The sequence below is a fragment of the Helianthus annuus genome, chromosome 8 (assembly GCF_002127325.2).
Source record: "Helianthus annuus cultivar XRQ/B chromosome 8, HanXRQr2.0-SUNRISE, whole genome shotgun sequence".
Lineage (NCBI taxonomy): Eukaryota > Viridiplantae > Streptophyta > Magnoliopsida > Asterales > Asteraceae > Helianthus > Helianthus annuus.
This window is the reverse complement of record NC_035440.2, coordinates 65,517,217-65,531,101: the sequence shown is the minus strand read 5'-3', so window position 1 is coordinate 65,531,101 and position 13,885 is coordinate 65,517,217. Positions and strand designations below refer to the sequence as shown.

Genomic DNA, 13,885 nt, shown 5'->3' with positions numbered 1-13,885 from the left:
ATTTCAACGACTACGTCGGGCAGAACCACGACAACCGTTACGGAACCCTAGATCAATGGGGCAGCGTATCTAATACGTATCCAGGGGTTATGATACTTACAACAGAGCAGAACTTCGTTATTTAGGGGGGGTATTATACCCGAGATTATGCCTACACTTCAGAAATTTAGAGAAAGAAAGCGTTTTAGTCGATTCGGGACTGAAGGCCGATATCTCCTATTTATAGGTGACCCTTCACCTTCCCTCGCGGCCCGCGTAAGAGAAAGGAAGGGTCTACGCGGCCCACGACATAGGGGCGTAGACCTTAGCCTTGACCGGTCATCAGACTAGCTTCGCCACGATCGTGACACGTGTCGGCTCAGGGTTTCGCCGCGTTGACGGGCTGTCGCGCCCCGCGTAAGATCCCTAAGGGGTCTACGCGGCCCGCGAGCAACACAAAAACTTGTTTTTATTTTATTTTTTAATTATATATTGTATTTTGGGCTCGGTTTTCGCATATGGGTGTATTTTTGGACATATTGAGACATCCTAATATATTTTAGGGTGTCGGAAATATTTCGAGGGTTGTTATAATTTGAATTAAGAAAATGGTTTATGACATGGGTAGATGTCGTCAATGTTCACTAGTTAATGGACAATTTGAATCAAATCTGACATGATGGGACTTGGTTGGTTGAGGCTCGAGTACTTACCCTTAAGTGTCTCTTTCTCCCTAAGACTGGAGGGTATGGGGGGCGGCTTAAGCCCTGCGCCGCACCCCGACACCGCCCCCCATAGGCGCGTCCCGGCGACTCCGGCTCCCCAACGACGTGCTCGACGGGCCTGTGTTCTCTCTCCTCTCACGCACACAGCTATACATATATATATATAAAGGGGTTCATCCCCCACCCCTAGGTTCATCCCCTTTAGGCTCTGCTTACGTGGCGGTGACGTGGCAGCCCATCCCCTTGGGGATGAGGCTCCCCATCCCCTTAGGGATGAGACTCACCATACCATCCAGTCTAATAACACTAAGGGTGGAAGGGGTGCTCCCCACATGAGGAGTCGTAAACTTTCCCCCTAACCAATCATTTCATATCATGTCAACTTCCCTCCTCACTCTCCATTTTGCATTCAAACCCTATGGGTGCTCCCCACATGGGGAGTGGTAAACAATTTTCTTAAAAATATGGATAAATATGTGATTGGTTGGAAGAGAGTGATGCCCGCCATTAACCCTCTCTCCTCTCTTCCGCACATCGGTGACTATTACCCGAATCCTACTCAATCACCACACTCAAAGAAGGGGTGACGATAGTGTACCCATGCGGGGACTACACAGCTTGCCCATCTCCCCGCAGACGCTCCTTCCACCCTAATAGAATAAGATAATAAGAAAAATGGTTGACAACCAATAATTATACATTATACATATATTAATAGAGAAACTGAATAAACATTGTTAAGCACTGCTCATTGGAGGATCTAGGCGGTGATGAGTCATCACCACATAAACACGTGCCCTAATTTACCACCATCGAGTCATCCATGAAACCACATATATTAACTAGCTGAGAGAGAAACATTACTGGATTTGAAGTGAGAGAGGACGCAGATGAGAGCTGATGTTTATTATATTAATAGTAATAAACTACCGATAATAAATAGATTGATGCTACAATTATATTTATAAATTTATAAATTATTATAAAAGAAGCTAAAAACTATAAAATTTACGTTATGTATATTTCTCATGTATCTTTGGCGCAAAATTCTTAAATGTGACATAAACCACATTAACAAAAGTTGTATAATAAACGGTCAATCAGTAAACCCGTTAAGTTGAACTAAACGAAACAGACTCGTAAATGAATGTTAGATTTGTATCGTTTTCATTTTCCAATTAAAAAAAAAAAAAAAAAAAAAAAAAAAAAAAAAACAAATATAACATTCTAATTTCTAAGTACTACGAAGTGAAAAAAGAAAAAACAAAAACAAAACTCGCAAGCGTTTACCCTATCTTTATCTTTTTAACGATACTTTACGGATATCTTTAAATATCACTGAATTTATGTTTTGTTAAAATAAAAAAATGTTTGAATTATTATTATTATTATTATTATTATTATTATTATTATTATTATTATTATTATTATTATTATTATTATTATTATTATTTTAAAATATAGAAGTAAAAGGCATAATACCATGTTACGAGCCACTTGGAAACACATTCCTTCCATGTTTGAATGTCGGGAAAACTTCAAGTAAAATCAAAGTCAATTATGAGTTTACAGAGTAATTGCCATTTCCAAGACTTCACGTACTTCTATTATTTTAAGTATTTAAATATTACCTCTTCAATCAAACCATCATAATTTCAATAATTATCTAATAAAATTACTAACATAGATACAACACCGAGCATAATACAATAACACCCTGGAGATAGACCCACTTTCTAAATAATTGAATCCTTCTTATTAATCAATCACCACTCCCCTCCACTCCATGACACTATCATCCTCACTTTCTTGGAAATCTAAATAACATGAAACTTTTCAATTAATATTACCATTATAATCATATCATCAAGCTTTTTGTTTGCAGAAATGGAAGCCCATATGTTCATATTTCTTGCTATCCTCCTTCCTCTTGTTTCCAGCGACGAAATTTCGTCACTAATGTCTATCAAATCCGCCATTGTTGATTCTTTAAACTATTTGAATGACTGGAACACGACGTCGTCTGTGTCACATTGCAACTGGAGAGGTGTTACATGCAATGAACATGGGTTTGTTGAAAAGCTTGATCTATCAAACATGAATCTCACCGGAAATATCTCCGACGACTTTCAAAACTTGTATCATCTTTCCTTTCTAAACATTTCGTCCAACGGGTTTTCGTCTACGCTGCCGAAGTCGTTTGCGAATCTGACGTCAATCGAAACGATTGACGTCAGTCAAAACGAGTTCGTCGGGGAGTTCCCGGCGGGGTTTGGAACGGGAGCTACCCGGCTGAAGTCTGTTAATGCTTCCAGCAACAATTTCGCCGGGTACCTTCCGGAGTCCCTCGGAAGTGCCACGTCACTCGAGACGATTGATTTCCGAGGGAGTTTCTTTGTGGGATCAATCCCGAAGAGTTTCAAGAACCTTCAAAGTTTAAAGTTTCTTGGACTCTCCGGGAACAATCTCACTGGACCGATCCCATCAGAGATCGGTCAGCTTTTGTCTCTAGAGGTTATGATCATTGGTTACAATGAGTTCGAAGGCCCAATCCCAAAAGAGATTGGGAACCTCAAAAATCTAGAGTATCTAGATTTGGCCGTCGGGACACTCAGTGGAAGTATCCCGACGGAACTGGGTGAGTTAAAAAAACTCAGCACAATTTACATTTACCAGAACAGTTTTGATGGAGAGATTCCCGCCGAAATCGGGAATCTCTCCTCGCTGGTTTATTTGGATCTCTCAGATAACCAGTTTACCGGAGAGATCCCGAAACAAATAGGCAACTTGAAGAGCTTAAAGCTACTAAATCTGATGTGCAATCAGCTCAACGGTTCGATTCCGACTACCATCGGCGAGTTACCAGATTTGGAAATACTTGAATTATGGAAGAATTCATTGACAGGATCCTTACCAGCCAATCTTGGAATGAATTCGCCGTTACAGTGGTTGGATGTTTCTTCAAACTCATTATCCGGCGAGATTCCGGCGGGGTTGTGTGATTCCGGCAATCTCACTAAACTCATTCTGTTCAACAATTCGTTTTCGGGTTCTATCCCCATTGGTCTTTCAACTTGTTCTTCATTAGTTCGAGTTCGTTTGCAGAATAACCGAATTTCGGGTCAAATTCCGGGTGGGCTTGGAAGCTTGCCGGATCTGCAACGGTTAGAATTGTCACATAACAATTTAAGTGGCAAAATTCCTCATGATCTCACTTTATCGAGTTCGCTTTCGTTCATTGATGTTTCTTCGAATCATCTTGTTTCAAATCTGCCGTTTGATATATTTTCAATGCCAAATCTGCAAACATTAGTTGTTTCGGACAACGATTTATCCGGCGATATCCCGACTCGGTTTCAGGATTCGCCGGCGTTATCGGTGCTAGATTTATCGTTCAATAGTTTCTCCGGTGAACTACCGGAGAGCATAGCTTCATGCCAGAAGCTTGTGAATTTGAATCTAAGTCACAATCAGTTGACGGGAGAAATCCCGAAATCCGTAGCAAGAATGTCGATGTTATCGGTTCTTGATCTGTCGAATAACTCATTCGTTGGAAAGATTCCGGACAGTTTCGGAAGCTCACCGGCTTTAGAAACGGTCAATCTTTCGTACAACAAGTTAGAAGGACCGGTCCCGGATAATGGGATGTTACGGACGATAAACGCAAATGATTTAGTCGGAAATGATGGGCTATGCGGGGGCGTGCTCAAGCCGTGTTCAAATGGTCGAGCCACTAGTTCCGCGCGAAAGAAAGTTCACGTCCGTCACATCATTTTCGGTTTCCTTTTCGGGGTTTGCGTGATTTTAACGATCGGGATCGCAGCGTTCACGGGGCGGTGGTTGTACCGAAGATGGTTTCTTTATGGGTTTTTGGACGGATGGATAATAAAGCGCGGTATGGAATGGCCGTGGCGCCTTATAGCGTTTCAAAGACTTGGTTTCACTAGTGCGGATATCATGGCGAGCATCAAGGAGTCGAATGTGATTGGAATGGGAGGAAGTGGGATCGTTTACAAGGCCACGATCCACCACCCGTCGCATTCCGTGGTGGCCGTGAAGAAACTCTGGCGGTCCGAGCCGGATATCGAAAATGGGGATGACTTATTTGTAGAAGTGAACCTTCTAGGGCGATTGCGACATCGAAACATTGTTAGATTATTAGGCTATCTCCATAACGAAGCCGATGTTATGATGGTTTACGAGTACATGCCTAACGGGAACCTTGCCGAGGCGTTACACGGGAAGAAGTCGGGAAGAATGTTGGTTGATTGGGTCTCGAGGTATAACGTCGCGCTAGGTATCGCGCACGGTTTGGCTTACCTTCACCATGACTGCCATCCGCCAGTTATTCATCGTGACGTAAAATCGAACAATATTCTTCTCGATGCCGACTTCGAGGCGCGGATTGCGGACTTCGGTTTGGCACGGACCATGGTTCGGAAGAACGAGACCGTCTCAATGGTGGCTGGGTCTTACGGATATATAGCTCCAGGTGAGTCCCTTCGTTTGAAAGTTATAAGGTCAATTTCATCGAACTTATTTATAAATCGTTTGATAAGGTATATAATAACATATTAATTATGTATGTACAATTAAATTAAAAATTTAGTTTAAAAAGTCAAGTGACTTTAAACGGCTTCAAAATATTTAAAAGTTTAAAGGCAACGACTTCGAAATATTTTTACTCTAAAAACTAAAGGATATCTTAACAATATAATTTTCTAAATTTAATAAAACTTTAGATGAAGAATTATTTTAGCTTAAGCTAACTTGACATGAAATGTTACTAGTTTTGGCTTGTTATTGAATATATTATTGAACCCATCTGTTGTGAAACATGTCCTTTTATCCTCATGTAATGCTAAAATTCTTGACATATATAATATATTACAGAATACGGTTACACATTGAAGGTGGATGAAAAAAGTGACATATACAGCTTTGGAGTGGTGCTTTTAGAGTTGTTAACAGGGAAACAACCGTTGGACCCGTCATTTGGCAACTCTGTAGATATTGTTGAATGGGTTCGGAATCGAATGAACAAAAGAGAATTGGAAGGTATATTGGATCTAGAAATAGGAGGGGAATGCAAATATGTGCAAGAAGAAATGCTTTTGGTGCTAAGAATTGCACTTTTATGTACTAACAAGCTACCAAAAGAGAGACCTTCAATGAGGGATGTCATCACAATGCTTGGAGAGGCGAAACCACGAAGGAAAAGTGTGTGTGATGATATTGGTGTCAAAGAGAAGCCCATTTTCAATAACTCGCCGGTTGTAGGACTTTTATAATATGCGTTATTTTTCGTCTAAGCAGGCTCCTTAACTGTTCTATCTTCAGATGATCAAGATATAGGTAAATAATGCATCGGTAGAAATGAATCTGGGTGGGTATGTGTTCTGGTTTCATTCTAAAGTTGAAATCTTGTAATTTTAGAATTTCGAGTTAAGCAATTGTTGTATATTTGTTACTATGTACAATATCTGAATCCCTTTTGTAGATTTTGGGGGAAATGTAATTGTTGAAAGCATAAATAACCACTTAAAATGGTTTTGAAGTCTGTTGTATTCAATAGAATAACATTCGCTTTTGCTAATACAGAAACTACATTTTTTTCCAATAACTGATTTGGTTTTGATGGAGCTAGATTGATTGCATTATACGAATTATTGGTAATGAAACCAAGTCAAATATAAATTTATACAGATTATCTACCATAGCTAATTATGTGATTTGCATTATTTGTATTTACATTCTAGCATAGCTAATTATGTGACTTGCATTATTTGTATTTACATTCTTCAACTTCTTAATAAAAAAAATCTTATTACTTTATTTAGGTATTGTGTTTTGTAAACCAAAATAGATAGCCCTTTTTCAATAAGAGTGACACATCGAGGCGACGACTTGGTTTCATTTCCAATAAATTTTTATTGGAAATAAATAATCCCTCAAAACTCAATCTGGCCGATAATAATCTCAAGTCAGTTATTGGCCGATAATAATCCAAACAGGTCATTTTTTTTTTGTAAAATAGTCCACCGTTAAAATAGCTTAACGGAGTTAAGTTTTTTTTTCCGAATTACAAACCGATGTTTTAGGGTTTTTAATCAGAATGAAGATACGAGTCGATTGATGTAAAACTTACCTCGAAATACTGCCCCAACCCACGAAAACGGTGCCTCAATTCGGGTGTTTAAACTTCCAATTAACAAAAATCAAGTCATTTCGAGTACAAATTTGAGGTAAGTTTTACATCAATCGACTTTTATCCTCGTTCTGATCAAAAGCCCTAAAACATCGGTTTGCAATTCGGAAAAAAAAACTTAACTCCGTTAAGCTATTTTAACGGTGGACCATTTTACAAAAAAAAAAAAAAAATTGACCAGTTCAGATAATTATCGGCCAATAACTGACTTCGGATTATTATCGGCCAAATTGAATTAGGTGGGATTATTTATTTCCAATTTGCCTAATATAAATTAGCAACACATTGTTGCGTTGTGTTGTTGTACCCTATGCACGGGGTGTTTTTCAATCTTTTTTTTTTTTGTGATTTTTCACTTTTAACCCAAAGGTTATCATCTTTTGTATTTTAACCCTCTTAATTTGTTTACTTTTAACCTAAAACATTTTTATTTACAACTTTGATCCCCCATACTTTTTATCTTTCGCAAGTTTTCCGTTTTACATTTCGTTCTAATATTTTGCGAGTTAATATGTCGCAACGTGCGTGTGTGGTTCAATGTTTTTGTCTATTTTTTCACATTTGACAAGTATGTCACAACGTGTCTATTTCCCCCCTTTGGAAAGTTCGCCGCAACGGGCGGATCCTACATCGACTTAGTTATTCTTTTCTACGTTATTTTGCGAGTTAACATGGCGCAACGTGCGTGTGTAGTTCAACGTTATTACGCCTATTTTTTCCATTTAACAAGTTTGTCGCAACACGTTGGTCCTAAACCGACATAGTTATTTTTTATATGTTATATGTTTCAGTCTTATTTCTTCGCATTAACACGCCGCAACTTCAGTGTTGATGGTCGTTACCAGCTGTGTGACATTGATGTTATTTGATATAGTTTTAGGCCCCCGCCGCAACGCGGGGTGCTTATTTATCAAAGTAAAACACTCATAAAATATAACATAATCAATTTTATGTTATTATATCTTAAACAATAATTCTAATCAAAATCATATTTATTTATGTAATCACTTAAATTATTTATATATCTTTGGTTAGGAATTTATATATATCAAATATTTTTAAATACCAAAGTCCTCAAATAAAAGAACACAATTTCCTAGTCTCCGTTTATGTCATCCATTTGTTTAGAATTTGTTATTTATATATTTTAGGGTAATTGTATTTAGATTATCCATTTTCTCGTGCGGTATCATTTGTAGATCATCTTCGCAAATAGTGAGTTGATCTTTCCCCATTTTACTTTAATATATTTTGAGTTGTATCATCGTGTCACAAAATCTCATATTCATTTAATCATTAAATCAAGTATGAAAATTGATTGTGTAAATTATGTGTTTACTTATTTATTGGAATTGTATGTGATAGTTAAGTCAAGAATAATAAGGGATCCATAGGTGGACCTTTTACCCATGGCTATGGGCAATTGGAACCGCCATCATTTTGTCTAACTTCTCGGAGTTAGGGATACAAGAAAGGATCAGTTTATCTTATTTATTGTTTTATTTTTGTGATTATTCAATTAACACATGATTGCATGACTATCTTCAAAATAACTAAATTTTCATTTAAAACTAGATTTACTCACCAGCTAGCTATCGTAGTTGAGCAAAATATTTTGCACGTGGTACAAAAAATGAGGTTTGAAGACGCATGGACCGAAGGGAATTGCCTTAGAATTAAACAATGAATATTCTATGTATTTTTTCTTTTGAATTATGTTTGGATTATTTGAACTTTGTATGCTTTGGTGTGACAGTTTAATAAATGATAGGAATAATTATGAAATATTAAATAGTGTCATGAGTTATAAACAATCATCACGCCCTGATCGATAATCTGCCACGAGTTGTGGTATGACACTCTATACACACATTCGCACACATATTTAACATTAAATGGTTAATAATTTTGAAAAAAATTGAAAGTTTGCAAGTTAGTAAGAGCACCATAATAAGGGTGTTCTTGGATGTTTTTAGGTGACACATTGATAGAGAAGAGGACATGGAGAAAAGTAACTAAGTTTTATTCTTGTAAAAAAATCTGAAAACATGATTGTGAATGTGACATGCATAGAAGGAGAGGGAGAAGAGAGGAGTGGGTATTTTTATATGTTGTGCGCGGACATGAGAGAGAAATAACATGGTGGGGCAAGTAACATGTAGCACACAAATAATGAACTAGTTATAAGCTATTTTTTAGTTTTGTATGTATGCTTATATTATTACATTTACTATTTCATAGTTATTTTTATTTTATAGAAATATACTTATATTATTACATTTACTGTTTCATAGTTATTTTTAATTTTAATTTTAATATATATATATAATTTATAAGCATGAATTTATATACGTTATATTCACTCCTTAAATGACTAAAATACCCCTTAAATGAAGGGGATGAACACATTTTTGTAACAGAGTTTTCATTTTTGAATTGAAATAGTTAAAAATTACAAAACTCAAATACTTGAAAGCTTAGAAAAATTTTTTTTTGAACTGTATGGGGGTTAAACAAACCAAAATTCAGGGACAACAACTTAATTTACTTTTATTATTATATTTATAAGTTTATGATATATAAGTAATATATTATATTAAATAAATAAATAAATATTTATATAAATTAAGTATAGATGTATATAAATAAATCAATAATTAAATAAATAATTAATAAACAAACCGAGCTCGAACTTATATATAGCTCAAAACGAGTCGAGCTCTTGTACGTTAAAGATACAGAAATTGAGTTTGAACTCGGCTTTGTTATTTAAACGAATATATTTAACATTTATCATGACCAATATGGGGCACTATAATACTAAACACAATGTAACATGATAAATTATTCGACTCGACTGAAAAATAAAAGATTTTTACCATCACAAGACATAGTAGTATACGAAAACCAACATAGCATCACCATGATTAGTTATACAATAGGGACCTAACTTCACAAGTTGACACAAGTGGACGAAAGCTCAAGGATCCCACGACACAAAATAGTACAAGAGTCCCAGTACTAGATTGGGCAAAAATAGTGTTTTCGTCAGTTGTTGATGTTGGCATGGTTCTAGGATGAACCGAGGGGATCTAAAAGAATAAAAATGGATGTTGCTTATTTACATTCCAAATATATTTCGTTTATTTAGTGTTTTTGGTAGGATCTGAGTTTGACATTTTTGGGTTTCAAGCAAAATACGAACAAACAGTTTATAAACTGAACGACAAATAAATGCAAACACACAAATAGGAAGATATTATCAACAACTGTTTTCCATTGATTCAAATGATCTCAAATTACAATATGATGATTCCACAAATTCCCCTACAGCCTGATCACTCATAAATTCGTTCGTGCAAAAGAGAATGTGTGTGAAGTGATGGGTAGATCTCTAAAAGGCGAGATCTATTTATACTACGTACAAAGGTCTATTTGTGATTGGATGACATCACCCTGATAGTGACATCAAACATTCCTAACAAAAAAGATTTCATGGATGTTGCAAACATCTGTCTAATCAAACCTCTGATCTAACTAAGCTAAACACTGTTAATAAGCTAATACTGTTACATTAGGAAACATCTGTTCTACAACCTCTATTGCTTTGTTCCAAACATCTGGTTGGCCATAACAAATGTTTGGTCTTCATGAGCAAACCTTTGTCTTAAACAGAGCTTTGGCCATGAATAAACTTTCCTTCTTCACCAACAGCGGTTCCAAGGCTTCAAATAGGGGATATCTAGTCTTCAACAGATGTTCCAAGGCTTCAATCTTCGGACATGAAGTCAGGATTCTCATTAGGATCAGAATCGGTGTCGGAGGTGAAAACCTCCTCAACGGGTCCTATCTCATCGTCAGAGACGAGCTCCATGGGATCATGCTCGTTCGATAAACCACTGCTCTCTGATGAAGACATGCGATCCTGTAACATAAAAGTTATGACACATGTATATATATTAATTATTTTTACTATATATATATAGCTGCACACAATAATGCAAATAGCACGTATATTCATTTTAAGTTATCATATTTGTATCACGTGGACTAACTTAAGTTTCTACGTCTACTTTTGTGTGGTCTAAGTCACGTAATTGTCATTTCTTTGTTTATGTAAAAATGATTTTGTGTAGTGGACTTTGCGAAAAGTTTTATGCAATGAAAATTTCTAGTTTTTGTAAAAATTGTTTTCATGAGGGGATCTTAGGGATTGTAGACTAGACTCGAGAAAGAATCATGGTTAACTACAATCGAAGCTCCGATACTAATCTGTCACACCCGCTCAGAGGCAGAGGCGCGAGGTGTGATCGTGATTGATTCTCATTGCATCCGAATAAGTAAACATACTACATGAAATAAACAAACTCCAAATTGCCATTCATTGTTCAAGATTTAAAACATAAGTTAAATATAAGAGTTTACATCTCTTCAAAAAACAATAGTTTAAAAGTTTACAACATAGTTTCAAATTTAAATGATCAAGGATTTATTCCTCATGTCGCCACAAGGAGGCGGGATATGATAATAAATCCCGTAAAAGTGGCAAAGGAGCATAGACACATGACTTCTTGAACGTAAACCTGCAAAGCTTCCACTAATTTCCTGAAATTCATGTAAGTTTGAAAATCGTCAACAAAGTTTGTTGGGATTGAACCCTATCAGAGGAATAGATAATTAAAGCCAAAACTGGATCAGGGCAGTGGATCCAGAATAAGAAGATGTTATGCTTCAAATCTCTCCCCTTGAAAGTGGTTTCAACATCTGCTGACCTCCAATCTACTGATCTTTACAAACTGCGACCAACAACTGCTGCCCAAGATAAAGACTGATGAAAGACTAAAGCTCTGCTGTTCAATCTACTGCTATGAGTCAAGCTCTGCTGGATATGTAAAGTGCTGCTGGGTTCACATCAGTGGAAGGATGCATCAGTAGTTTAGTTTACTTTATGAATTGTATTGTAATAACAGTTGTTAGCATAACAGAGTTTGTATAGGTCAGATGTTAGAGTTTGTTAGGAGGTTAGATGTCACTTTCATGGTGACGTCAGCAAAGATGCTCAGTGGTTTGTCTCGTGCCTATAAATAGAACAATGCTCTGTATTGTTCTATCAGCTCTTCACCATCTTTCTCCTACACGAACAAACCATTGTGAGCTCAGGCTGAGGGGGAGTTTGTGAGCATACATGCAATTGTAATCAGTGTTTGAAATAAATTTAAACATTCGGTTCTTTGATGAAAATGTATGTTGAAAGCATTTCTCCTGTTTGATTGTGAAAAGTTTGTTTCCATCTAAATTCCGCTGCATTTCTCTTCCATTGTTCATCTTAATTCTAATGTAAAACACAATCAATCCAAACTCAGATCCTAACAATTGGTATCAGAGCTCGGACAGTCAAATTTGATTTAACAATCATTTTGACATAAATAGTTCAGCTCACAATCGTTGATACTGATAGTTTGTTCGTTTTGTTGAAAAACAGAGCAAGGTTTAATCACAATCAAAGTTGATTAATCAGTGTTTGTAAAACAACCAGGATGACGTCACAATCACAAGATGATAAGAATAACATTGGCTCTCTTTTCAAACGACCCATGCTTAAACGTAATGAATACAACATCTGGGAGAGAAGGATGGGTCACATCCTTGCTCAACAGAATACTGGATGTTGGAGGTCTGTTGTTTTTGGTCCCCATGTTCCTATGGTGCCAAGCACTGAGGATGCAAAGAAGTTCGTACCTAAACCAACTGAACATTGTACTGAAACTGACTTTCAAAAGTTCGAACTCGATGCCAAAGCATTTAGCATCATAGCATCTGCATTACCCAATGAGATCTATGCTGGACTGTCACATTGTAACAGTGCCAAAGAGCTATGGGATGCACTGAAGGAATAGTTTGGGGGAACAGAAGAGGTTATTGAAAACAATAGGGAAATTCTGAATCAGTAGTACGAAACATTCTGTCACATCAAGGGTGAATCATTGACCCAACAGTTCGCACGATTCAGTTGTCTCATTAGTGAGCTAAGACTTGTTAAAGTTACATTTCCAAATGCAACTCAAAATAGCAGGTTTCTTAGATCACTTCCTGAAAAATGGGATACAATTGCTTTTGTTACTAGAAATTCAGTTGAGTTCAAAGATCTGACCCTGACCCAACTTCATGGTAGACTCCTGACCTATGAAAGGGAGTTAAACCAGAAAAGAAAGTTGCAAGAGTCTGGTAAAGTTGCTGATGATTATTCATTTGGCAGCACAGTTCTTTTTGGTCAAGAAGAATCTGGTAGCAGTAGTAAGGATCAGAGTTATGATCATTTTATTGACATAACTGCTGGTGGAAATTTTAACAACTCTGATTCTCACTCTGCAAATTATGCTTTCACTGCAAATTGTGAAAACCAGATGTCAGATAACTTGTGCTTTGAACTCAATGATTTGCAACACTTTGATCCCACTAACTTAGAAGAAATGGAAATTTTGCATCAATTGGCTTTGCTTAGTGTAAGAACAAGCAAATTCTACAAAAGAACAGGGAGAAAATTTCCAGGGTTGCATGGGAATTTAAGGGTGGGGTTGGATAAATCAAAACTGAAATGTTACAAATGCAATAGGCTAGGTCATTTTGCTAGGGAATGCAGGAGTTAAACCACTGGTCCAATAATAACTCATCCTAGCTTAAACCCTAAACCACAACATCAAAGCACTGTGCAATATACCCAATATAACCCTGCAGCACATGTTAACACTGCTCACTATGTTGCAACCCCTGTGCCTGTGCATTATGTTCAAACCACTGTTCCACAAATTCAGTATGTTCAAGCCCCTGTCCCTTAGGCACAAGTGCAACCTGTTGCACCTCAACAAGCTGCTCCAACAGTTGTACAACCAGATCAACAAAGTTTCTTTACCCAAGGTTTTGTTGACTGGAGCAGCATGCTTGATGAGCTTGGTGATGAAAATTTTGCACTCTA

The 13,885-nt window shown here is 36.9% G+C and overlaps 1 protein-coding gene across 1 annotated transcript; it reads left to right on the top strand.

Annotated features, from left to right (window-relative positions):
- The first annotated feature begins 2,443 nt into the window (after window positions 1–2,443).
- Window positions 2,444–6,261, top strand: LOC110898039 (leucine-rich repeat receptor-like protein kinase PXL1). Its single transcript, XM_022144777.2, has 2 exons — window positions 2,444–5,196; window positions 5,598–6,261. The coding sequence occupies exons 1-2, from the start codon at window positions 2,592–2,594 to the stop codon at window positions 5,993–5,995; spliced, it is 3,003 nt and encodes a 1,000-aa protein (XP_022000469.1). The 5' UTR covers window positions 2,444–2,591; the 3' UTR covers window positions 5,996–6,261.
- The last annotated feature ends 7,624 nt before the right edge of the window (window positions 6,262–13,885 follow it).

Bases quoted from the DNA above. Each gene is read 5' to 3' on its own strand.
- LOC110898039 (XM_022144777.2), top strand. From the start codon at position 2,592: ATGGAAGCCCATATGTTCATATTTCTTGCTATCCTCCTTCCTCTTGTT. The intron at 5,197-5,597 runs GTGAGTCCCTTC...AATATATTACAG, and splicing joins TTACGGATATATAGCTCCAG to AATACGGTTACACATTGAAG.